Source organism: Marmota flaviventris, chromosome 14 (assembly GCF_047511675.1).
Source record: "Marmota flaviventris isolate mMarFla1 chromosome 14, mMarFla1.hap1, whole genome shotgun sequence".
In the NCBI taxonomy this organism is placed as follows: Eukaryota; Metazoa; Chordata; class Mammalia; order Rodentia; family Sciuridae; genus Marmota; species Marmota flaviventris.
This window is the reverse complement of record NC_092511.1, coordinates 31,663,963-31,688,741: the sequence shown is the minus strand read 5'-3', so window position 1 is coordinate 31,688,741 and position 24,779 is coordinate 31,663,963. Positions and strand designations below refer to the sequence as shown.

Here is a 24,779-nt window from a genome sequence, read left to right as displayed (position 1 = left end):
ACTGCCTTTCCTCCAACAAGTAACAATAATGGAATATGACACATCTATCTGTAAAGAGACTTTCAGTTTTACAAAGGACTTGGACATTTCTTCCTCTGGTCCTTGCAACAGCTCTATATTGTGTGAGTTTGGACATTTATTTGACAGACAAGAAACGGAAGCTCAGAAAGTTTGTGTCTTGCCCCCAATAAGCTACAAGAACCAGAAGTGGAATTTTAAAGTTTCTGACCCAAATGTCCACCACACCTTGGCAGTTTCTTTTTCTGTTTTTCAAAAATCTCCCCAGGGACAAACCGTGAGCATCTAGGGAAGGATATCAAGAATCACCTGTTTATTTTAGAAGGTTACCTGTGAGTACCAAGCCCAGGGGGTGCCTTTCATGAGATGTTACATGATGATGCTCTCATCCCCCTGCTCCAGAGCTGGACAGTGCCTGTAGTACTATCACATCAGTAATTGAAGTGACACCATCTCCATTATCTGCACTTTTAATGATTTGGCTATTTTTCTGTAATGATATGCAGGAAGCCCAACATATATCAAGGAAGCTCTTTAAAAGGCCATGGGAGGGATTACTCAAATTCAGCTTGTTTGTCTTTCCATTAATGGAACCCATAAAGTTGAAAAAAAAAAGATTCTGAGATAAGAGGGGTTTACTTGGGATCCTGTAAAAGCACACTCACCAACCTGTTTCTTTGCCTCACAGAGAGGAAGTCCTTGAAAGAATTATGTAGCTTCCAGTAACCCTGTGCTAGTAAGCATGCAGAGCTGGCAGATTGCTATCATTTTTGCTGTCAAATAAAAGTTGCTCCCAGGGCTTGGGTTTTTGTTGTTGTTGTTTTGCTGTTGTTGTTTATTTTGTTTTTATTTTTTATGTTCCACTGCTCTTTGCAGGAAACAGACTTTTAAATACAGTCCAGGTGGTGATGGATGCTCATAATATTTATGTGTCTTTCCCCAAGACAGGGCAATCATGCATTATGCATGGCAGTCAGTGGTCATTTTTAATATTTAAATGACTTCTCAGTTGAAGATAAAATTTATAAAGTCAGTGAAATTCCAGCAAAAAGGCTGGAAAGTTACTTCTACTTTCAAATGCTGGAAAATAAATGAACCACCCAGGCCAGACTTAAGCATTAAAACATTTAAGATTTCTTCTAATGCTGGAGTCCTACAGAAGGATCTCCCCAGTCCCACACACACCCTTCTCTCTCTCTCTTGCTTTCATATCCACCACTTTGACATTAATAGATCATGAAGTTAATTTTCAAGGGTAAGATTTAATTTTGTTTAAAAAAAAAAGCTAAAATGTAACCTTAGGACCCAGCATGTTGACTAAGCAATTAAATAATGATGGGAAACACAGTGGCAATCCTAAGTGGAGGAAAATAATGATAACTACCATGATAATCATCACCTTGAAACATCCTCAGACACTTTGCAGAGATGATCTAATTATTCCCCTGCACCTCCCTCACAGGAAAGGTGTTATTATTTCCATCTTGAAAACAAATATAATATCTACTCTCTATTTCTAAGTGTCATTTCTTCTGAAAAGCTTGTTTATTTTCTTGTTCATCTTCAAAATATAAGACTTAGTCACCTAAAATTAAGTAATTTTGCAGAGTCAGAGGCAGAATAGCATGTTTCTATGAATGTTGGATAACAATTCAATGTTTTCCAAGCACTTTAATCATTTGCCCTAGAAATTATAAAATGCCCACAAATAGAGAAATTTAAAAAGATTGGATACAAAATAAATATAACTAGAAATTCTAGTGATCTTTCTGAATCCCCCAGCATACAAGTGCTCCCTTTTAGAATGGATGGTGGGGGAAGAGAAGAGGCAGAGAAAGCAGAGGCAGCCCTGAAAACCAGACTTTTGATCCTGTGTTTTACTTAGAGCCAAAGTGTAGGATAAAAGGGAGTGGGAAGGAAAGAGAAAGGAAAAAAAAAAAACATTAAAAAGAAGAAATGTATAAAGACACGGGAAAAGATTGAAAGACTGGGTAATAAGAACACTAATTGTTTTATTTTTTTTAATTGATGTATCATAATGGTACATGTCTAGGGAATGAGTGTGATGTGGTGATACGTATATACTACACTTAAATGCCATAACATAAGAGGCTCCTGAAGGCCTGCTGCATTGGTTTGCCAGGGCTGCCATAGGCTAGGCGGTGTAAAAAGCAGGAATTTGTTTTCTCAGAGTTCAGGAGGCTGGAAGTCCAAGATCAAGGTGTCAGCAGGCTGGGTTCCTCCAGACACCACTTCTTCGTGGCTTGCAAATTCTATATTTTGCTGCATCGTCACATGGTCTTTCCTCTGTGCACACACATCCTGGTGTCTCTCTGTGTTTCAATTTCCTCTTCTTATTAGGGACACCAATCAGAATGGATTAGGGCCCACCCAGAGGGCCTCTTTTTAACTTAATTACCTCTTTAAAGGCCCTGTTTTTTAAATAAGGTCATATTCTAAGCATTGGGGTGGACATTGGTGTCAACATATGAATTTGGGGGAGACAGTGCAGCCCATACCAGGTGAGTTTATTAAGAAGCACCTTGTGCTTTTAGGCAAGCTTCTTAGAAATGTGTAATAACCATATAGCCTGAGCCCTTGGAGGAGGAGGACATTGGTGCTTTTTACACCCCCATACATATCAGTCAGCAAAGTTCACTCAAGTTCTGTACCTAATCAGATCCCAAAGGCTGTCCTGCTCATCTGCTGGAGGAGACAGATCCCCAAGTTTTACATAATAGGTCAGACCACATGCTCCTGGAAGAGTAGGCCATTGCTACTTCTCTCTTTTTCTGTAAGGTGACAAGTGACAGACCCAGACATTCTTCTTTTCATGTTTTGTGAGAAGCACTCTTTACTTGAAGCTTCCTCGTTTTCAGAGGGTTTACCCACTCGTGATTTGCACCAGATGGCCTCACCATGGGGTGTCTCACGAAGTGCACATTTGCTCCATACTGGCAATCTCTGGTCATATAGACACCTGGAAAGTTGACAGCCCCACCTACTGCCAGCTGCGTTAGTTGGGGGGAAGTAAAAAGTAGATCCCTCGTGATAAAATTGGAGCAGGTGAACAAAGTCTTCAAGAAGTTGTTTTCAAAATGGCCACAAAATATGTGAATCTATATATCTCCTACCACGTCTAGAAAAGTTGAAATTCAATATCCTAATTTTAAATTACATGAATGGGGATTATTTTCACATTATCAATGAAATCTCCACTTGAAAATATTATTATAAATTTTCTATTTTCTTGTGCATTTCAAATATGACTCAATAAGGAATTATGATCTGTGTGTGTATATTTTGGAATTATATACTGACATAAAATTGGTAGAAATTCATGAATGCATTCTTTCATTTAAGAGGCATTTAGCTACCTGAGGGAGATTGTACCAAACACTAGAGGCACAAAGATAAATGAAGAGTTCACAGTCAACTGGACAAGAGGGGAAAGTAAATAGGTACAATTAAGAGAAAACAGCAGTTGTCAAACTGCAGAACATATAAGAATCATGTGGAGGGGCTTATTGAAGGCCAGATTTATTATTACACACTCCTCCAAGTTTCTGAATCAGTGGGGCTGAGGACTGTCATTTCTAATAAGCACCCAAGGGCTTCTGATGCAGCTGGCTTAGGGAGCACATTTTGAGAATCACTGACCAAGAGTCCAAAGTGTTGGGAGCTATGGACACTCTGAGAAAGTGTGTCCAGCCCTGATTAGGGTGGGGGAGATCTGAGAGAACATCATGGAAATTAATATTAAGGAACAAGGGGGAAGGAGAAGGAAGGAGGGACTGAACAACTTTAGTTCTAAAGGGTGAAAGTGGGAGAAAGTGCATACGGTTTGAAAACAATGCAAATAATTTCACTTATTCATGATAAAGGTTGATTTTGAGGTAGTCATAGGAAATGAAGCTGGAGTGACACACAAGGGCCACCATTGTGGGTTGAGGCCTTGTATGAATATTATCCTGATGGTAATTATATAATCATTGATTTGGAGTAGGAGAAAAGATCCCTAGTAGACTCTGACCACAATAACTGTCTTCAAAAGAGGCAACTCTGGGGGAAGAAATTCTTTTTTATTTCTCTGCTATGACAAACCCCACAGGAAGTGATATGAGTGTAGAAAGGGCATACTGATTGCACATAAGCAGACCCAGGTGGGGGTAAGTTTTTGCCATTGACCAACCAGCACAATAAGGAGGCATTTGAGTGCCTTGATAAGTAATGGTTCATCGTCCCTTAGAAAACCCTAAGCCTCACCCAACTCTGATGGCCAATTATCTCTTGGAGGGGAGGGATGACAGGTTAGGAAGGAGGAAGACCTGGGTCATAATGAAATGTGCTTCATTCCTTTCTCTCCAGGGGAAGATGATGACGACGATGAATGTGGGGAGGAGAAGCTGCCCTCCTGTTTTGATTACGTGATGCACTTTCTGACTGTGTTCTGGAAGGTCCTGTTTGCCTTCGTCCCTCCTACGGAATACTGGAATGGCTGGGCATGCTTCATTGTCTCCATTCTCATGATTGGCCTACTGACAGCTTTCATTGGAGATCTGGCTTCCCACTTTGGTTGCACCATTGGCCTGAAAGATTCCGTGACCGCCGTCGTGTTTGTTGCACTTGGGACTTCAGTGCCAGGTACAGAATGCCTTCTATCTAATTCCCCCCAAAGCGGAAGCTCATTTGCCTTCTTGATCCTTTCTTTCCTACAATTTTAAGGGCTGTGATAATGAACCAGGCCTGTGAAGGATGCGAGACCAGAGATAAATAAGTGTGTTACCAAATAATGTGCTGTCAAATAATGGCCCTTCTCAAGGTTATAAAGCTGGTCAGTGTCATTGTGCTGACAGGCATGCATTCCCAAAGGGCCTCCACGGAGAGAGCCAATCAGTTTGATGAATAAATGTTCAGATCAGCTTCCCTTTAGAGTGAATGCTTTCAAAAGCACAAAACAAAATACCAAATCATCTTCAAGAACAAAATATCTGTCTTTTATATTGAAAAAGGTTTGGATTATTTCCATGAAACTGTATGTTTAGGTAACTAAGATACTTAATAGATACTTGATAAACTATTCTTTTGATCTAAGTATTAGTGGGAGTAAATAGGAAATAGACATTGATCAGGATAGAGAGAAGTATTTTTGACAAAAGTGAGCAGACCAAGTGCACATTTTGAAGACAGCCTTCATGCATCCCTTATAAAATGAATTTCTCTTCCACGCTACAACTGTAGCTCATTATGTTGACTCAGAATTCTGAGTAAAGCATCATCACACCAAATATTAATAGCACTATTTTTTAAAACTTTGATGAGCCTCAGAATTACCTGGGAATTTGTTGAAAAATGCATAAGTTGGAGACCCATAATCGACCCAATGGAAGGTTTAGGGGTAGAGCCCAGAAATGTGTATTTTAAACTCACCAATGACTCTGTTTTATATCACAGCTTATTGTAATTGAAATTCTAGCCTGTTCCCTAGCATTAGTTGCATCTTGACAGACATAAAGACTCAACTCTGAGCATAGAAGGCACTCATTCTCTGCCCAGTAGCAGACCAAGGACACAATTAGAGCAGGCTTGGAAAAAGACAGGACTGGAAGAAAATCTAGCTCGGCTAATGAAGCCAATCACTCTATTTTCCACAAATATCACAGTCTTGATCAAGTTGTTATGATTGCTAGTAGCTAGTCATAGTTGGCAATCTTGGTTTGGGGTTTAAAATGAAAACAAGTACAATTTATGTCATGTACAGTCAGGCATCATGGTATATGTGCTCCATCGTTGACCCAAATGTCATTTTATGGTGTATGACTGTATTTCATTAGAATTCACCAGTTGCAGTTCTCCATGGATATTTATCATCTCAGTTACTATGGAAAAGTGACTTAACTTCTCTGAGCTTCAGTTTCTGCATCTGTAAAATAGGGACAACCATACTTACCATTCAGAATTGTGGTAAGATTGGAGAAAATATTAGGATATAAATTTTCCATCTAGTCAAGCATCAATAGAATTCTCATAAATAATTCAATATAATTGTGGCTCTTAAGATCATTGTTTATGTTGAATAATTTAAGATGATCTGACCAGTATAAATCCATAGTTACCTTGAATAATTCTGAGTAACCGTGGAAGTCTTCAGACTTTCTCTGGTCAGACACAATATATGGTAGTATTTTCCAACAGCCTGACCACTTAGGGGGGTCCTGATTAAAAGGACCCACATAGTTTTGGTGTCCAGCCCAATTAATGGATGAGGCAAAGGATTTAGAAAGAATTCTCATTCTTCCTTTAGTGAACAGGGTTATTCAACCTTCCAGACAACTCGGGTTTTTTTGGTACTGGGGATTTAACTTAGGGGCACTCAAACACTGAGCCACATCCCCAGCCCTATTGTGTATTTTATTTAGAGACAGGGTCTCACTGAGTTGCTTAGCACCTACCTCACTTTTTCTGAGGCTGGCTTTGAACTCTTCATCCTCCTACCTCAGCCACTGCACCCAACTCCTAGACGACTCTTGATCCTTGCAGGAGGGCAGACTTTTTCAATCTCATTTCTGCTCAGTTGTGCATCTGATGTGTACTTTGAATATTTCTCCAAAACTTACCATAAGTTAACCAAGCAGGAGGAAATCTTAAAATATTAACAATCTTATATTGTTATATTTAGAAAATATATTCAACTAAAGAAGCTAAACATCACGGTTGCCATTGCTTCTGGGATTAGTATAAGGAAATATGTTTGGGGGTCTACTTTCCCTAGGGCTTAAGTCACTGAATCAAATGGTGCCCAAGGTAGCACACACTGATGGCCTGGGTTTATAATGCTGGAGGAGTATATGTGGAAATTGGAATAATAAATACAGAATTAGACCTCTTGTGACAATTGTCCAAAATCAGTCTTTTTTTTCTGAAAAGGCAGCAGCAGTTCATTCTACCAAATGCATTTATTTTAAAAAGGATAAAAATACTTTCCCTACATCAAGTCTTTGTTTCTAATGTGTTTTGTAATTCACCAATTCCTCATATCCAACACCTCAAAACTGATTACTTTTTCTATATGCCAATTTTCCAAATAGTCTCCAGAAAAATATGGCAGCTGCATGTTAAATTCACATTTTTGCTGTAACATGAAATGTTAGATTAGAGCAGAGCTTAATGTGTAGTGAAGTCACCTGTTCTGCTACTAAAAGCCAATGCAGAACCCAGGTAGAGATATCAAAAGGTAAGAAACTATTTGGGGAGAATACAACAGAATCATTAGTTGTTGAAATGACTTCTCTACACTGCCATAAATGTTTCCCATTGGGACATAGATTTCTTTGCTCTATTATGGGGATAACTTCTATAATTTGCTGCAGTATTAACTATGCAGCATACTCCCTAAGCAATATATTCATGGGTAATCTCAGATAATCAAATCTATATAAATAGTCATTTTCTCCCCCCAAAAGCTATGCAAATTAAAGAAGATGCTAAATGAACATAATATTTCTGACTTTATTCTTCAACCCTGCTGATTCAGAGTCATGTTTATTATATCCCCTGACTCCTAAAAATTAAAATAAAATAAAATGATAATGATGTTTCTAGATCACAAAGTCCAGGTAGAAAAATTAAAAAAAAAAAAATCTAATTCTCTCCACTTACAGTGTGCCATTAATCAACATTGCTCTGGATGCCCAGTTTTTTCCTCTAGGATGGTATCTTGGCACTTTTCCCAAAGTAGAAAGGCTTCTGCTTTGTGTCTATTGAACTGTTGCTCCTCTGGAGGTGAGAATCTTGAATTCTTAGATATGGTGGTCAGATGGGCATTGGAAACTTTCCCATGCCAGTCCTCTCGCCACAGGGCAGCATTAAATAGCTGTATCTTGTTTAAAATATATTTTACCATGTTGTTCAAAGGAAATAGCTTGTGGCTTTTCAGGTGAGAGCGCTTTAGCTTGTGGCTTTTCAGGTGAGAGAGCTTCTTCCTCATACCACCTGGGATCCAATGCTCATTAAAATTTACTAGCAAGGGAGTGTCCACCAAGGTTCTCACTCATCCCAACCTTTAGTACGTCTACAAAGCTCAAAGACCTGCACCTGTCAGTAGAGGAAGGCTCTCCTTTTTCTGAATCACAGTTCTGTAGGCCTCCTGTCTGGAGGAGGAGACTTCTGGAACACAGTCTCTTTCCACCTTGAACTGTTAAAGTGAGCCAGAGCCTGGTCTGTAGGCCTCTTTTCTTCTCAATTCATGCTAGCTACCTGGACATGGTCTTCATAGTTTATATATATATATATATATATATATATATATATATATATACACACACACACACACACACACACACACACACACACACATACACACACACACACATATCTTCCTGGTTTCTAGGATGATGTCCACCTAACACATAAAAAAATGCAATTGTGTGCATGTGTAGTGTTTGACTATGTGTGTGGTATGTATAAGAAAATGGACAAATCAGTCATTTACACATTAGTATGAGTTGATTTAATCAGATTACTTTCTTCCTAACACCTTGTATAAACAGCTAAGAATCAGATATAATTATTGAGGGAGGTAAACAGTGGATATTTGTATAGTGTGTCTTATTCTTGAGGAATAGGACATATCCGAGGGTTATTGCCATAGGAAGGGGTAAAATTCAACTTTAGAGCATGGAGAACCTCAGGATAGAAGCATTTTTTCCTCTTTCATAATTTTGGCTCTGGTGGAAACTGTGATGAGCAGCAAGGTAGTTTTGTGCATTCTTCGTTCTTTATTCTCCTATGATCCCCACTTCTAGAGCCACCACTCAGGCCATTACTTCTAAAACTCCAGGCATGCTCTGTGGAGTGCTAAACAGACATGTTGCTGTCACTTGACATGGGTCCACAACTGTGTCAGAGCACATTGTTTCTATGGAAAAGCTGGCTCAAAATTCAGGGGAAAAAAATAAAAGAAGGAATATTTGGAACACAGCCTTTTAAAAATGAGAGACAAACTAAAATTGTACATTATTTTAGCTTCCAGTTATTTTCTTGGGCAAAAACTTGGTTATATCAGGCCAAGATATTCCAGTTTCTATACCAATTCCAGATATCTCAATTACCTATTGCATTCATATAGAATTAAGCATTTGTCTTTATTACAGAGAAAACATAAATGTTGATGCATTGGGTATATTTTGCTTCCCGATGTCTTGCCTTGGTCTTTGTACCTCATGGCTGGGTCTGTCTGATGCTTCCCTACTGCCCCCTGGAGCTTACCAGATGCTCACTACAGGGCCAGAAAAGTTAAAAAAATTGAGTGTTGAGTATTCCAGGCTGTCCCCTTAGCCCCTGGCATTGTCGATTTTCTGTTTCCTTCCAATGTTTTCAATGTCCCTTTATCCTTTGAAATCTGTCACATAGGAATTTTTTCCCTCTGGAGATTTTAAGGCATGAAAGGAAAGGAAACAAAGGAATCTAGAGTTGTTGTGCTTTTTTCCCCATTTTTAAAATTGATCCTTGGGGGGGAAAAACACAATTGGGGAAAATTTTACATTATTTTTAAATTATATCATGTGCCCTGATTTCTAGACACCACAGGAAGGATTTGATGTAAAGCTGGTTCTGCTGGCCATTCACTGTGTTCTCTTAGGGTCATGCTGTCCTGCCTGCCCCCAAGGGAGTTCAGTGAAAAGAGCTTTAGAACTGAATTCAGGGACCTGGACTCCTAATCTTTATTCACTGTGTGACTGTAATTGATTTCTTGGCTCTGAGCCTCAGTTTCTTCGCCTGTAAAATAGGCATGGTACAGACAATTCAAACAGAATTGACGAATTAAGTAACTTTGTGGATCTCAGAGCACTTTGTGGACTGAAAACTTGTATACAACGCAGGACATAATTATCTCATTATTTACACTGAGGTCAACTCTAAACAATGAAAAAAGAAATGGGAAACCATCAGAAAAGGAGGATAAATAGGAAAAGTTTTATGAGCAAGGAAGGAAATTTTCTTTTAATTAACCATAAAGCTCCCATGGGCACTGGACATAAATGCTGTGTTTATATTATCTATTATCTTATTTAGATTATGTCATTAAGTGATATGAAGCTATATAGCCACCTCCCAAACATTCCTCACTTATTTACTAGTATATTTTTGTCTCTGAGACCAAAAATGAAATTTATCTACTTGTTTGACGCTGTGCTAGAAAACATTATTTTTTGTACAAAAATTATGAACTATTAATGGTTTACATTTTTCAGTTTTTAATCTCCTGACTTCTAAAAATTCCCCAAACTAAGATACTCTAAAATACATTCATATAGCAAGCACTTTACTCTATATTCTGTTGCTTTCTTTCTCAGAAGACCCTAAAATAACTTGTGTGGTTGTGAAGGTTAAAAAATGAAGTCTCAAGGAGGCACCATACTCTGAATGACACTCCTGGAGATGTATCAGGTACCACATCTATGGATGTAGATAGTGACAGCCCTGTCTAAAGGCTACCCTGTAGCTTCTAGGAGAGTGTGCACCAGGATCTTCTTGCTATGTGAGGAAGTTCAGGTTCATATAGAATAAATGATCTGTTCACATTTAGTCCAGGTTTATATGGATGATAATTTCTGGAACCAGTATTATCTCTCATATTTTATAATCTGGTACTTAGCCACTGTATCAAGCAACCATTATGCTGAAATATACACTGTTTCCAAATACCTTACATTTTTTTTTGAAATTACTCATTTCTCTTTTACCTCAATTTTAGTATTTTCCACATTTAAAGCATATGACACTGGAGTGACAGTGAGCTCAGGCACTGTTATTATTCCTGTTGGCATCAAAAACAACTAGTAGACATCATGCTTCAAAACTGTCATAAATTAATAAAGGTCTGCTTCTGTAACTACAAATTTATCATTTAAAATGTAAAAAATGTACACACTGAAATTCTTTTAAAGATGTTCAGTTCTGATATAGCAGGCAAAAAATAGAATAAAAGGCAATCAATCCTCATCCACACAACCATGTGCAAAAGGCTGTGAACACAGAGGGAAATTGGCCACTCCAAGGATAGACCAAGCTGCAGGTGGTAGCTTCTCCAGGTCCTGCGTGGGTGGGGCCCAGGAAGGGCTTATTGGGGAGCCTCTCTCAATAGTCACATTCTGCAAAGGCTCACTGGCAACTTTGGAAATCAAGTTCCAGTGCTCTGGTCTCTGAGAAGTAGGAGATTGGAAGTGGAATCACTGGAGATCACTGCCCAAGGGCTCATCACTAAACACAGTCTACCTGTTTCTTAACCACAGAGATGGAGTCAGAAGGGAACACCACAGCAACCCAGTGGAGAGTGACACCCAGCTACTCTGGATTTGCAGTCATCTAAACCCCCTTGAAGAACAGCAGGGAATCACATTGACTCAATTATTTCCTCCCATCCCATCCCAATTCACATAGATATGATGTTGCCAGTGCAAGGCTCACAGATAGATTGATTTGTTAGTAACAGCCTCAGCCTCAGAAAAATTGCACAAAGTTGTCTCTTAGTGCAGTGTTCATAAATGCTCACCAAGGGGGTATAAAAAAACATGAACTTTAGAGGCAGATAGATGAGCCTTCAAACCAACCCTTTCCCCCTCCACTTTCTAGATGTATGACACACTCCAGAGGCAAATTGCTTAACTCCTCTAAGCCTCAGTTTCTTAACCTGAATCATGGAACATGAAAATCTCTTCCACAGTTACAGTGAGGATTACAAGACAGCCCATTTATAATGCACCCAGCAAAGGGTCAAGCCTATGGTAGACATCCAAGGAATGTTAGATCTCTTTCCCCTTCTATTTCAATGTATTCCTGAATGGGTTTAGACCTTCTAGGGCATTTAGTTTAAGTATATCATAGCCATTGAAAATGAAAAATCATTTAAATTCTCAGCCTGTCTTTATTGTTTTTCCTACTCTAGGGATGCTGGTGAGGTAGACATTCCCAATATATTTTCAGTTCTTGGGAAGGCACTGACTCTTCATGTGGTTTATCCTCTGAACACTTGCATTTCAAGTCAGATAGCCAGTGTTCCAGAAGCACCATCGCCATAGTGTGTACACATATTTAATTAGATGATTAACATTTCACATCAACGGAAATGGAAGCGCAAATAGAATTACTTTCCCCTGAGCCAAAATTTCCTGATGGCTATGGTGTGGTTCCCCCGAGAAGATCCTAAAGAGCGGTTATATTTTGTTTTCAGAAAATAAGCAGGTAATTTCGTTACTATCAAGAAAGGTCAGGACTGCTGAAAATGGACCCTCGTATCTGTAGCTGGGCTGGAGGCAAAGCCATCCAGGGACACGGCAAGAGGCAGCACGGGTCAGCCTAGTCACTCAAATGGCTTTCCACTAGACCTTATCTTAAGAGGTTCCTTATCAAGGAGTTGTCTGGAGGTAAAAATGCTCTTTCCTCTCCAATACACTTACCCAAGAATAGGTGATGTCACCAGAGATCAAGGAAGCCAACAAGAGCAACAATTAACAAGGAGAGAGTGAAGCAAAGGAAAGCCAGACACCAGGTTGCATAAGATATGCTCAGTAAATAGATAATTACATTCCTTGATTTATTTTCTCAAAGGGCAGTACCACACAGGCACCTAACACTGAGTAAAAGGCTGGAGTGTGAGGAGGATAATAACAGTGATTTCATCTGCCAAGAGGTGGACCAAGGAGCCAGGATATTCAGCATGTGTCATGCCCAGTCTGAAGCCTTGCAGAGTCTCTAGATTAATGCCCCAATCCCACACCAGCCAATTCCACTCAATCCCATAATAGTCACAGGATAAGAAAAGGGGGCTAAAAATATCTTATTCTATCTGGGACTTCTCAGTTACTCTAGGACTGCCAAACAAGGACACTTGGCAGAACCATAATTTTGTACACATATATGTATGTGTGCATACGTGTGTGTGTGTGTGTGTGCTTTGTGTTTTCAGGGTTGATGTTATGCATGCATGATGTAAATGAATGTAAACTTCTCCTTATTTATAGTCTCAGATGGAATTTCAAAGGAAGAGGGCATAAAGAATAGCAAAAGTATTAGGCCTTTTTGCTCTATAGAGATTAACAAGAATAGACCTCTAATGAATGACTTGTAAATAATATTGAGCTGGTGATTTTCATTTCTCTCTATTCACATTTGAGAATAAGGTCATGAAAAGTTTCAAGGACCACTTTTGTGCTTTAAATGCAAGCTCAGCCTAGATTTCTAAACAGCTTTATTGAATCATAATTTATATCCCGCAAAACTTACCAATTTGAAGTATACCATGTAGTGATTTTGAGTAAATTCACTAAGTCATGCTGCCATTACCCTAATCCAGTTTTAGAACATTATATCACCCCCAATAAGATCCCCATGTTCATTTCCAGGTAATCCCCATTTTCACCTCCAACCCCAGGCAATCACTAGTATATTTCCTGGCTCTATAGGTCTGTCTTTTCTCAATATTTCACAAGAACGAGTTTTAACATAAAAATATCATGGATTCTCTATCTGATAGTAATTGTAATTCCTCTTCATAAAACATCAAGACTTGCTGTAGTTTCAAACTAAATTTGAAATTTACCATGATTCTTTAAAATTTTTAAATTATTTTATTTTCTTCATTACAAAATCTCTACACAATTTGTGAACTAAAAGTGTGCAATTATAGGTATTTATGGATTTGTACATTTTAAAAAATAATCCCACTATTCTTTCTCCAACAATAATAATCTTAGCTTATATTTACAAATTTCTGGGGGAAAGAATTATACAATGGCACAGAGAATTACCAATAGGAGATATTAGGGTAACAACCCATTTTGATGATATATAAATGCTAAATGTCCTTGACCAATCCAGTCAGTTGATCACAACACAGTGCTAAGCAAGTGACTCATAATTTCAGCTTCTCATCCATAGTCACAGAGTGTCACCTGATAAATGCTGGCTGCTGGCCCTTGATCAATGCAAATCCATCACAACCATTAGAAGAGCATGAAAAGACCTAGTATTATCAATGGCTATTAATAGGAAGCCATGGGCATGATCTCCCTGTGCAAAGAATGACATGTGGCTGCTAAATTCAAAGAAGAAAATTTGGGCTGTAAGAAATGTAACTTACTTACCACATCACGGGTTCTGTATGAGCAACAAAATAAATGTAAGCTCATTGGTATTTTTAGAAGAGAGGACAAATAAAATGCTAACTCAATTTAAAAGGCAAATCTTACATGTGGCTATAAAAGAATTTTAATATCTGTTTGGGATAGTGCATATTATAGATATGAAATCATGCTGCTTGGCATTTATACACAGTGCCAGCTGGAATGCCATCGTTGCTCCTCAGCACAGGGACCCCACATCCTGCCCTCTCTCTGTAATGAAACACAAGCTATATATTACTTGTTTATACTCTGCTTCACTACAAAATAGTGTTTAAATCCACAAAATGCCTTGCATTATTCTGCCTTTTCCAGCACATGATCCAAAAAAAAAAAGCTAAATCTACTAATGACGATATTTGATAACCTTCGTTTAGCTCAGCAAATGTAAATTCTGTATTTTATTTACAAAGAGAAAACAGCTTATTTTGGTTCTATTATTTACAACCACAAAATTATGTGTTGTGTTTGTTTTCTTTCCCCCCCTCCTCTGGAGCCCAGGGGGCTTCTTGTCCTGGTCTTTCATAAATCACATGCTATTATTAGGTTATCATAGTAAAAAAAAAAAAAAATCATGGGTTGAGACAACAAAAAGCAAGACTTGTTGTAGTTTCAAACTAAAATGATATCCAATGGGGTCTGCAAATAGGCTCAGCAGAGGACTAATTATAGCTTGTCAATCCTGAGTTATAGTTGCAAAGTGACAAATAACAACAAATGTGTTAGATGGTCATGAAAATCTCCTTCTGTGAAGATTCTATACGTGTAGAGGCTTCCAAAAGCTGAAACACGGCAAACCAGAATCCCCGAAATAACCCACTTGTCAAACCCACTTGTAGCTCAGATTGCTGGAGGGCAGGCAGACATCTGCCCCAGACATCTTGGAGGTGTTGCCTGCCCTGTGGTTTGTCCCTCTGGAGCTCCACAGTTAGGTAGAGAAGCGCCACCTCTATAGAAGAATCTGACATCAATAACTTCTATATTGAGTAGTCTTGTCCTGAGAGTACAGATTCTCAGCTTCTACACCAGAGCTAAGTTGGCAGTGGAAAAGTAGTGACAAGAAATATTCAGCATAAAAAACTTCATTCTCATAGACAATTCCCACAGCTAATTAGGAAGCCCCAGCAGGTTGGGGCATTATTTTGGGGGTGGAGGGGGCTGGGAATTGAACTCAGGGGCACTCGGCCACTGAACCACATCCCCAGCCCTATTTTGTATTTTATTTAGAGACAGAGTCTTAACTGAGTTGCTTAGCACCTCGCTTTTGCTGAGGCTGGCTTTGAACTTGTGATCCTCCCACCTCAGCTTCCAGAGCTGCTAGGATTACAGATGTGTGCCACTGCTCCCAGCCAATATGGCATTCTTGATCATCAAATATTCAAGTATTCTTCCCTTCTGCATCAGTCATAAACACATTAGAAAAGAGATGGAAACCATATTTATAAAATAATTTTTAAAAGGAAGCAGTAGGATCTGGTGGAAGGCATTGGCTTCAAATCCATTCTGCACTCCTGTTCATTCATTCTGCAAATCTTTCACTAGTACCCACTCTGTACTAGCACTCTTCCACATGGGAGGTAGAGGGATGCAAGCCAGATGGTTTTCTAATCCCACAGAGTACATACTCCAGTGGGAGGAGACTGGTACTAAATAATATGGTAAATGCTCAGGGAACAAAGATGGACATTGTCAAGAAGCAAATAAAACAGGCTCATGAAGTCAAGGAATAGTCTTTATGCATAGGGTTGGGGCAGTATTTTAATAGGATGGTTTGACCCCTTGTGCCATTAATTTTTAGCAAATTACACTTAAACCTCTGTTTCTTCTCCTGCAGATTTATCAGGCAGGTCTAGTCCTCAAAACTGGGAAAACGTATTATTTTTTTCTTGCCTCCCACTTCATACAAAATGCCTTTGAATTACTTAGTGTTTTCCTTTTCTCTCTGGTAGTTGCTACTCTCAATGTCACCCGCTACCATGTGTGCTCTATCCAGTACCCTGGCTTTTTCTCACTGACCTCTCTCACCTCCTCCCAAATCTAGATATTCTGGGTTAGTTATGGCTTTGTTATATCCAATACATGATCCCACGAAGGCATCAGTGATTAATGATGGTGTCATGAGGATGGAGAATTTGCACTAAACACAAAAATTCCAAGAGTAACTACATTTGTATGGCTTCATTGGCTAAGAAATACGTTTGTATGATGTATCTCTTTGATGCCTATAGAAGCCTCGGAGTTAGGTAATGTATATTAGTTATCAGGTTCAGAAAAGGGGGCAGTATCTGTCAGGTTGATGAAGGATCCTGGAATTGAGCCAACAGCATGAGGCTCTGGACACCAGGAAATCACAGGGTGGAAATTCGGATTCACCTCTGGCACTGACCCCTAAGTTTCTGTTTCCTCTCCTGAAAAAGTGAGACTGAGAGCAGCTGTCCCCACCCCGCTACCACCTTAGAATTGTTGGGAATGGAAAATAGGATAATATCCATTAGAAGGGTCTGGAAATTGCATGAGATATAAGAGATACTTGTCTGAAGACATTTTTGAAACTTCTGTAATACGTGCCGGGGAGAGAGGGGAGGAAATTATACCCAAGAGCTCAACTTCATTGTGTACCCTTAGCAGCTTAGGTGGAGCCCTGTGCTTTATTATCTGGTATTTGCATTATGAATTACATATCTAGGAAGAGCCTAAGTACACAAGACGAAAGACTTGGGTATTACATCCCCTTTCCAGATGTCTCAAGAGCACAAATCTCTTAACAAGCTTGTGAAAAAAGTATTTGTCAGGCTAAATGAATAAGCAAAAGAATGTTGTGGGTCAAAATCAATAAAACATACTGTTGGCAAATGTAATGTCATTGTAACACAAAAATATAAAGGTAAGAAGTAAACAGGAATGGTTGGGAAGAAAAACATAAGCATGTCTTCTCACAGCTGGTCATTGGCAAACTTTCATAGTGGATAGAGTTGTTTTTAGGATTCTCATCCCACTTTGTGCCCTGTCCTGGGCACTTTCTTATCTCTGAACCCCAGGCCAGCCCCTGATGAGCAGAATATCTCCTCTTGATCTGTTCCACTATCCACTCCTCAGCCTCCATACCATTTGACATGCCCCTGCTCTATAGGTAGTATGTCTGATGTTTGCCACCTAAGGAGCCCTCTAGCATAATCCTGACTGCTGTCACTTGAAAGGACAAGAAAAAGGTTGAAACTCAATCCCCATTTCATCTCAGATAGACCATGTTATTTACAGGAGTCTATTTTAATGTATATTAATGTATATTTTTAGCCTTTAATAATACTCTAGACAACATATTCCTTTTGTAAATAATAGGAAATATTCATAAACAATGAGAAAACGAATCATGCAATCTTTCCACCCATTTGCATTCCAGAACTTTCAAATAATTTGCAAAAATGTGTACACAGATAAATACTACATATTTATCCATGCTTTTTAATGGATGCTATGTATAGTTAGATCACCCATTTTCTTAGTGGTGCATCAATGAACACTTTTTCTTTGTTGGTTAGTGTACATTTACATCATGATTTTAATAGTTGCATAATTTAGTTATGTAAAGTTATAATTTATTGAAAACAATAGATAAATTAGTTGTTTCTAATTCTCCTCTAGCATAAAATCCCTGCCCTGACTCATCCCTTACATAAACTTACAGACTTGTAAAATTATTTCTAAATATTCAATAATAGAATTGCTAGACCAATGAACTTATAAATTTTTCAAGTTTTTATAGACATATACATTTTTTTTTTTTGCGTAACATGATTAAACTAGAGGAATGAGCTAATGGGGGAAATTTCACACCAAATCACAGCAAGGTGGGAGCCAAAATGGGTAAATTACCAGAACTTTTTAAAGCCCTATCAAGTCTCACCTGTCTGTGATTGTCACCTGCTCCCTCGGATACTGGATTGAGTTTGTAGGCAATGATAGCTTTTCTATGGAATTGCCTCCATTTGCTTACTTTTAAGAGTGTTCATGTTTTCTGAACTTAAAATTCCCAAAACCATCCCTTCAAAAAGAGTGCCTATGTGGAATAAAGAACTGGGTAAGTATCCTAGGGCCAGAATCACACCAGTGTAATCCTGCCAATGGAGAAGCTCCCTTCATAACCCATTAAGGCTGACTGTAGGGTGAGAATGAGGTCACTGTTTAGTTTTCTGTCTCATTCTTCTCAGCTTTCTAGCTTGAGCAAGCATAGGGCACCTATGGCTTTGCAATCTCTAAAGTAGGACATGAAGGTAAGAGAATTTGAGAAGATTCAGGGAGGAGACAGATGTTCCAGAAAGAACAAAGCATAAAGGAAAGAACCAGGCTTCCAATGCCATGAGGGTTAAGAAAGAAAAAGAGGGGGGAGATTATTGAGAAGGAAGAATCAAGTCAGAGGAAGGCATCCAGTGCAGGGCAGACCTGGATTTTTTTTCCAGGCAAGAAGTGAGTTTCAGTTTTATCTATGTAATAACAAACCAGTTAGCTTAGGAAAATGACAACTAATGCAGCTATTTTATTTTAACCCCAGATTGGCCCTTGCTTTTTTACTTTTCAAAATTAGCCAAATGTGGCTGAACTTTAATCTTTTTAATGTTTTGCTCTCATAGACTTTGTTTCATTAAAATAAAGTTTTATTATAAAAGTAATAGCATCATGGTTCAAAACTGGAAATAGCAAAAACTTCATGCTATTTTAAAAATAGGTTCACTTGAGCCCATTTTTATTATAATATGAAGATAGTGTAAATGTAATGCTGAGAGAATCCAGGAACATAGAACATAAAGATTACTTTATCAGTCACTGTTCTTTGTTATTATTCTAAAAGGATGAAAGGACTTCCATGAAAACAGTTCCTTCTTGTCTATTTCTGATCCATTCTAATATAATATTTTGCTAAAGGAGTCAGACTTATATTTCTAAATAGAACAATCTTATTCATTTTCTTTCAAATCATCAACTGCTTTAACACCAAGTAGTTAGAGTGGGAATTGGAAGTGATGTATTCTAGGAACCCTTTAGTCACTTTCAAATTTAAGATGTAGCATGTATCCCAGTACTTACAGTTACCCCCATGGATTTGTGATTAAGAGCTTTGGACTCCAGCTAGGATCATACTCCTTTGGACCAAATATCTTACTGGCTGTATATCTTTGAACAACTTTCTTATGTCCTGGGCTTTACTTTTATTATTTATAAAGTGGGGATAATAATTATACCTTTGAAAGTTGTTTTGGGTTTAAATAAGAATCCATAGATAGTGCCTAGCCTAGTAAACTAGTAAGCCGCAGTAAATGTTCACTATTGTTGTGCTTCTCACCACCACCATTGCTGAATACCATGGACAGAGCCTCATTCTCCCATAAGCCTACATAAAGTGTATTAACCCTAAACCACCTAATTGGAAGAAACCATGATAAAATCTTTTAATATTTTCACCTCATTCTTTCTTACTACAGGAAGAATTATGAAAACATAATAACAGGAAACATTTGTTTTGTACCTGTTAATTTCCAGGTACCTTCCTAAACCTTTTTACACTGTTTCTTTTAATAATTTTAATAGCCATATAAATGACTACTTACATCCCTATTTTACAGGTGAAAGAGTAGAAGTTCATGAGGTTAATGAGTTAGTAAATGGCAAATGAGAATAGGACCAGATCTTACTCCATAGCTTGGGCTCTTTGCTACCACAACTAGACTATGCAGACTAGGACCAGCATTCCTCAATAACAACAGTGATCACCCACAGGGTAACAGAGGCTAACAAATTAGTCATCTACTTTAGCCTCAGCCTACTAGATATCATCATGCCAAGAATAACCAATGGGAATGACACAGTCCTCATTCATCTACCTGCTCACCTGCTGTGACCAAAACCAGAAGACTTCTCTCAAATCAGGCAGCTACCTTCATCCTCCTTACTTGATCAAGCACACCTTCAACCACTATAATCTGCCATCAGCCTTTTTTATGTCTGCCAGTGAACAAGCAGGCCTCTAAAGTGAAGGCACCAAGTCTGCCCAGCATACACAATCTGGTCCTCCCAGAGCCATATTAATTTTGTCTCAAGAGCCAATCAGGATGGAACACTGCTACTTTTCTGCAGAATCAGCTAGTTTATTGGGGGTTTTGTTCCTGGCCAAGTTGAGAGGGTGGAATGACTGACAAAGCAATTCAGTGACATAATTCCCATAAACCTTATTAGAGTTCTTCAAAAGTTCCTGAATGTCTATTTGACATCAAAGAATTAGAATTTTTAGCAAATTTTATCAAACTCCATGAATCTAGGGATTTGAACAAGGAAGGAGAATATTAGATCCTCTTTTGAGAACTTGTGAAAAATTACACTGAAGAATAATCTTATTCTAGGTGTATTAAAAGACTGGAGGATTACCTTCTGTTAAGAACATATTTCAAATTACTGTTTGGAAAGTAAACCAAATAACACAGTCATGTTCTTGTGTTCCCTGAAAAATAAACTCCATAGGTTGAGCTGAGTTTGCTCCTTTAATTAAAATTTATTCCTTTCTTTGACTTAAAATATACAAGATTTAGGATATGCAATAGGAAGACTAAGCCTCAGGGATACCTTTGGGAAATGCACATCTTCAAGTTAACATAGGAAAATAATTGTCATTTAATAATAAAATGGTTGATTTTTGCAGATCATATGTCAAAACCATTCCATATTTTGTTGCCTTCATTAATCTAGTGGAGGTGCAATTGTTCCCCTTTCAGGGATGAGAAAACCACAGCTATGGTTTCTCAGGCTGGTTGAGAGAGCCTGGTCCCATCCCAGACCAGTTAAGCAAAAAGTCAGGGTGGGCTAGCAAGCTGCAATATTCCAAAGCTGTCCTGCTGATTCTGATTTGCTGCTGTGGACTAAAAATAGCTAGAAGCAGGGGCTCTGATCCTGCCAACACAGGTCCTCTTGAGTTTTTTACCTAACTCTTCTAGAAATAGGTCATGTCACTGTCTGTATTCTTTTTCATTCTCTTCAGGGAAAACTTTCATAGGAAGAAATTTGAAGTGTTTTTCCCTTTTTCAGTTTCTACAACTCCTTTCCCAGCTGGCCATTAATCAATCAAATATCAGTAATTTCCTGCTTCCTGAAATTTCACTTAGAAGCCAAGTGAAATTGGAAATCACTGAATTTTTTTCACATGAACCAGTAAAGCAAGTGTGTGTGTATGTGAGTGAGGGAGTCGGGGTAAATGAATGTCACACCTCAAGACAAAAACCTGTTTAAGGCCCTCAGCAACAGCAGAAGAATTAGCATGCAAGGAAACTATTTCTGTTTCAATTCAAAAAGAGCAAGACAGAAGGAGGCAAGACAGAAGGGAGGAAAGAATAGAGAGAACTAAATGCATTAAGCAAGAGCCTGCTTTATAGTCACTAATAAGATTAAGGCCTTACACCAGAAGATCTCTAATGTCTTTCTATGACGTAAGTGTTATGAAATGTTCAAAATAAAATTGGTAAGAATCTCTTTGATCTTTCAGAATGTTTATGCACTATCACACTTTATTATTAATTTTTTTTGGTGGGGAGGCACTGGCAATTAAACTCAGGAGCACTCAACCACTGAGCCACATCCCCAGTCCTATTTTGTATTTTATTTTCAGACGATCTCACTGAGTTGCTTAATGCCTGGCCATTGCTGAGACTGGCTTTGAACTTGAGAGTCTCCTGTCTCAGCTTCCAAGCCACTAGAATTATAGGTGTGTGCCACCTTGCCCAGCAACTGTCACATTTTTAAATGCATAGGATTGTAAAGTTAAAAGATCTTTTGAAAGGGTGTTATAATTCCCCCAAAGTTAAGAATTATCAATGTAATTCATAAATTCCCTATACTTACAGATTCTCTGACTGTGCTGTTTATAAAAATAGCTAATAACACTGAGTACTCATAAAGGGATAGAATCTGTTCTACTGTCAGGCATGTTAACTCATTTCCTTCAAACTCCACGAAGTGGATAAGCACGGTGCCTTATCTCCTTTACATAGAGGATCGAAAATCCAACTGATTTTGGTGGATTCCTCCCCTTCCCTTGCCTTTCAGCATAGCTGTGCTGAAATAGACTTTAAAATAGCACAAGAAGAGAGGGAAGCAGTAGAGTTAGACAGCCCCAGCACCTCTATCCAGCCCACCCAAGTTGGTTTATGCGCAAAAGGATCCTATCTGAGGGCACCAACATTTCTGAGAGAGACCAGCTGACCTCTTCCCAGTTATCTGCTTTCCTGAAATGCAAACGTCCTCCCAGAAAGACCCCCCAAACTGGACACTTGAAGCAATTCCTCCTATTTCCATGTCCTAGAATTTGGTTCTCTAACCTTCCCCTAACCAAGCCATTTTTTAAAAGATATGTCCCTGACTCCTTTCCCCAGAGAATCTACAGTAGGTCTAGGGTAGAACCCCATATCTACATTTAAAAGAATAATAATAAAATAAAGCTCTTTAACTAATTTTGGTTTTTGTTTTGGTACCATGGATTGAACCCAGGGACACTTAACCACTGAGCCATATCCCGTGCCCTTTTTATGTTTTATTTTGAGATGGGGTCTAAGTTCCTTAGGGTCTCACTAAATTGCTGAGTCTGGATTTGAACTTTGATGCTCCTGCCTCAGCCTCCCTAGCTGCTGGGATTACAAACATGTAGCACCATGCCCAGCTCTCCAAGTAATTCTGATGCAACAGTGTGACATTAAACAGCCTTTGAAATATAGGCCTTTCTGCTCCCATTTATGCCACAGCCTCCCTCATGGAAAGAGATGACTGATAAAGTGAGCTGAAGTAAATAATTCTGACAACACTTTGTACCTAATTTTAGAAGGCAAAATACTGCTATGTGATTTAATTTCATAAATGTTATCACAGTTTGATCAATGGAAAAATCTTTAGGTCTTGAAATCTCTGTTCCCAAGATCTTCATATACTTCACTTAAGTAATATATTTGCTCAATGAGAATAGCATTAGTCAATTCTGTTGAAGAAGAGCAATCATGTACTGCTTGTACAGAAAGAAAACAGCATCAAAAGCATATATATGGATTTAGTATTCTGGTGTATTTTGCTGACTACCCAAACAGTGAGAGTAGAGAGAGTTTTAGAGATCTTCTCATCTAATTTCTTCATTTTAGGTGAGGAAACTATAATCTAAAAAAGTGAAGTGACTTGACCAAGTTATATACAGTGAACTTGAACCAGGTCTACAGAGAACAGTTTTGTCCCAACTTTGTGATATATGGCTCCATTTGAGCCACGTTGCCATCTAAACAAATTTTCTCTTATTTACAGTTATATGTATCAAGAAGATAGAATCAAAAGTCAGAGACTATAAAACTAATTGAAGATGTATTAGATATCAAGGCTGGAATTAAAAATTACAATCAGAAGCCTAACCTTGGGTGTATATGTAGGAAAAAAAATATATATATATATATAGAGAGAGAGACATACACTCATACATATATAAGACATTCATAATAGTGTGGGCATATAAATACACACAAACACACATACACACTGAATTGTCAAGATGTCTTAATTTATGCTAATCACGTAAGAAATATGACTCCCTTATTTTTGTGTTTAATGAACCAAGCTCTGAATATGTTTATATCCCTCTGAGACCAGGCAGCAGTTACTTCTTGAATTTTACTTTGGGAAAAGGCATTTGCCTTGTTCGACCACAGGCAGGTTCCAGGCTTAGTGTTGAGGGTAGGAGCTGGTGGTGCCCAACATATGGCGTGGGATGTGTTTCTCTGGGCACTAAGCAGCAAAGCAGCAACAGAAGGTAATTTGGGGAGATTCCTTCCCACTTCATTTGGAGAAGAGAGTTATCTCTGTTGGAGCTAAGGTTAATGGTTTGGATCTGCATGTGTTCCTACAATTTTTTTAAAACATAGTTTTTGAGTCGAAACTAAAAATAGACAAAAGACTGATGCCTAATCCAGGTAAATAAAATCTACCAGACTCCAAGAGGCCCAGAACATGTTTTATTTATGTGATGAGCTAGTCAGTTTGGCTCCTAAATCTTAGGGACTCTAGAGAAAAGCATTTGAAAATAGGAACCTATTTTTACAAGTAAGAATTTTCATGTAATATTCACATAAATAGGCTATTGAAAAATAGCTGGAGGGGGAGGAAATTGCCACACACCTGGTATGCCCTTCGTTTCAGGGTGTAGGCCTGGTCTGGGTGTTCAGGCCTCTGGACCCAGGATTCTTTGACCTTTACACCTCTTTCCTTTCTGGTGCAGAGGTAAAGGCTGCCATCTGGAATGTCTAGGGTTTCTGAGTGGAGATAGGACAGTGTGCTCTGTACCATGTGCCAGGGATGTATGCAGGTTTGTGCGATGCAACAGCCAGGTCACCTGTCCCTACAGCATATGAGCGGACTACCTACATCCCAAAAGGGCCCTGCCTAATGTGGCCATCTGTTCACCATCAGCCAGGGCTAGCTCAGAATAATGTTTCAGGTGTTTCTGGGCAGCAGCTGAGCTGTAAACTGCTCTCTCCTGCCTTAGACTCTTGTTCTTTTACTTTCTTTGCTCCA

General features: G+C 38.6%; 1 protein-coding gene across 3 annotated transcripts in view; it reads left to right on the top strand.

Moving 5' to 3' along the window:
* Positions 1–24,779, top strand: part of Slc8a1 (solute carrier family 8 member A1) — a 364,582-nt gene that overhangs the window by 333,957 nt on the left and 5,846 nt on the right. For all 3 annotated transcript variants that reach the window (XM_071601522.1, XM_071601523.1, XM_027934398.2), the window contains one exon: positions 4,387–4,662. In XM_071601522.1, coding sequence (XP_071457623.1) covers positions 4,387–4,662 — 276 coding nt within the window. The remainder of the gene's footprint in view (positions 1–4,386; positions 4,663–24,779) is intronic.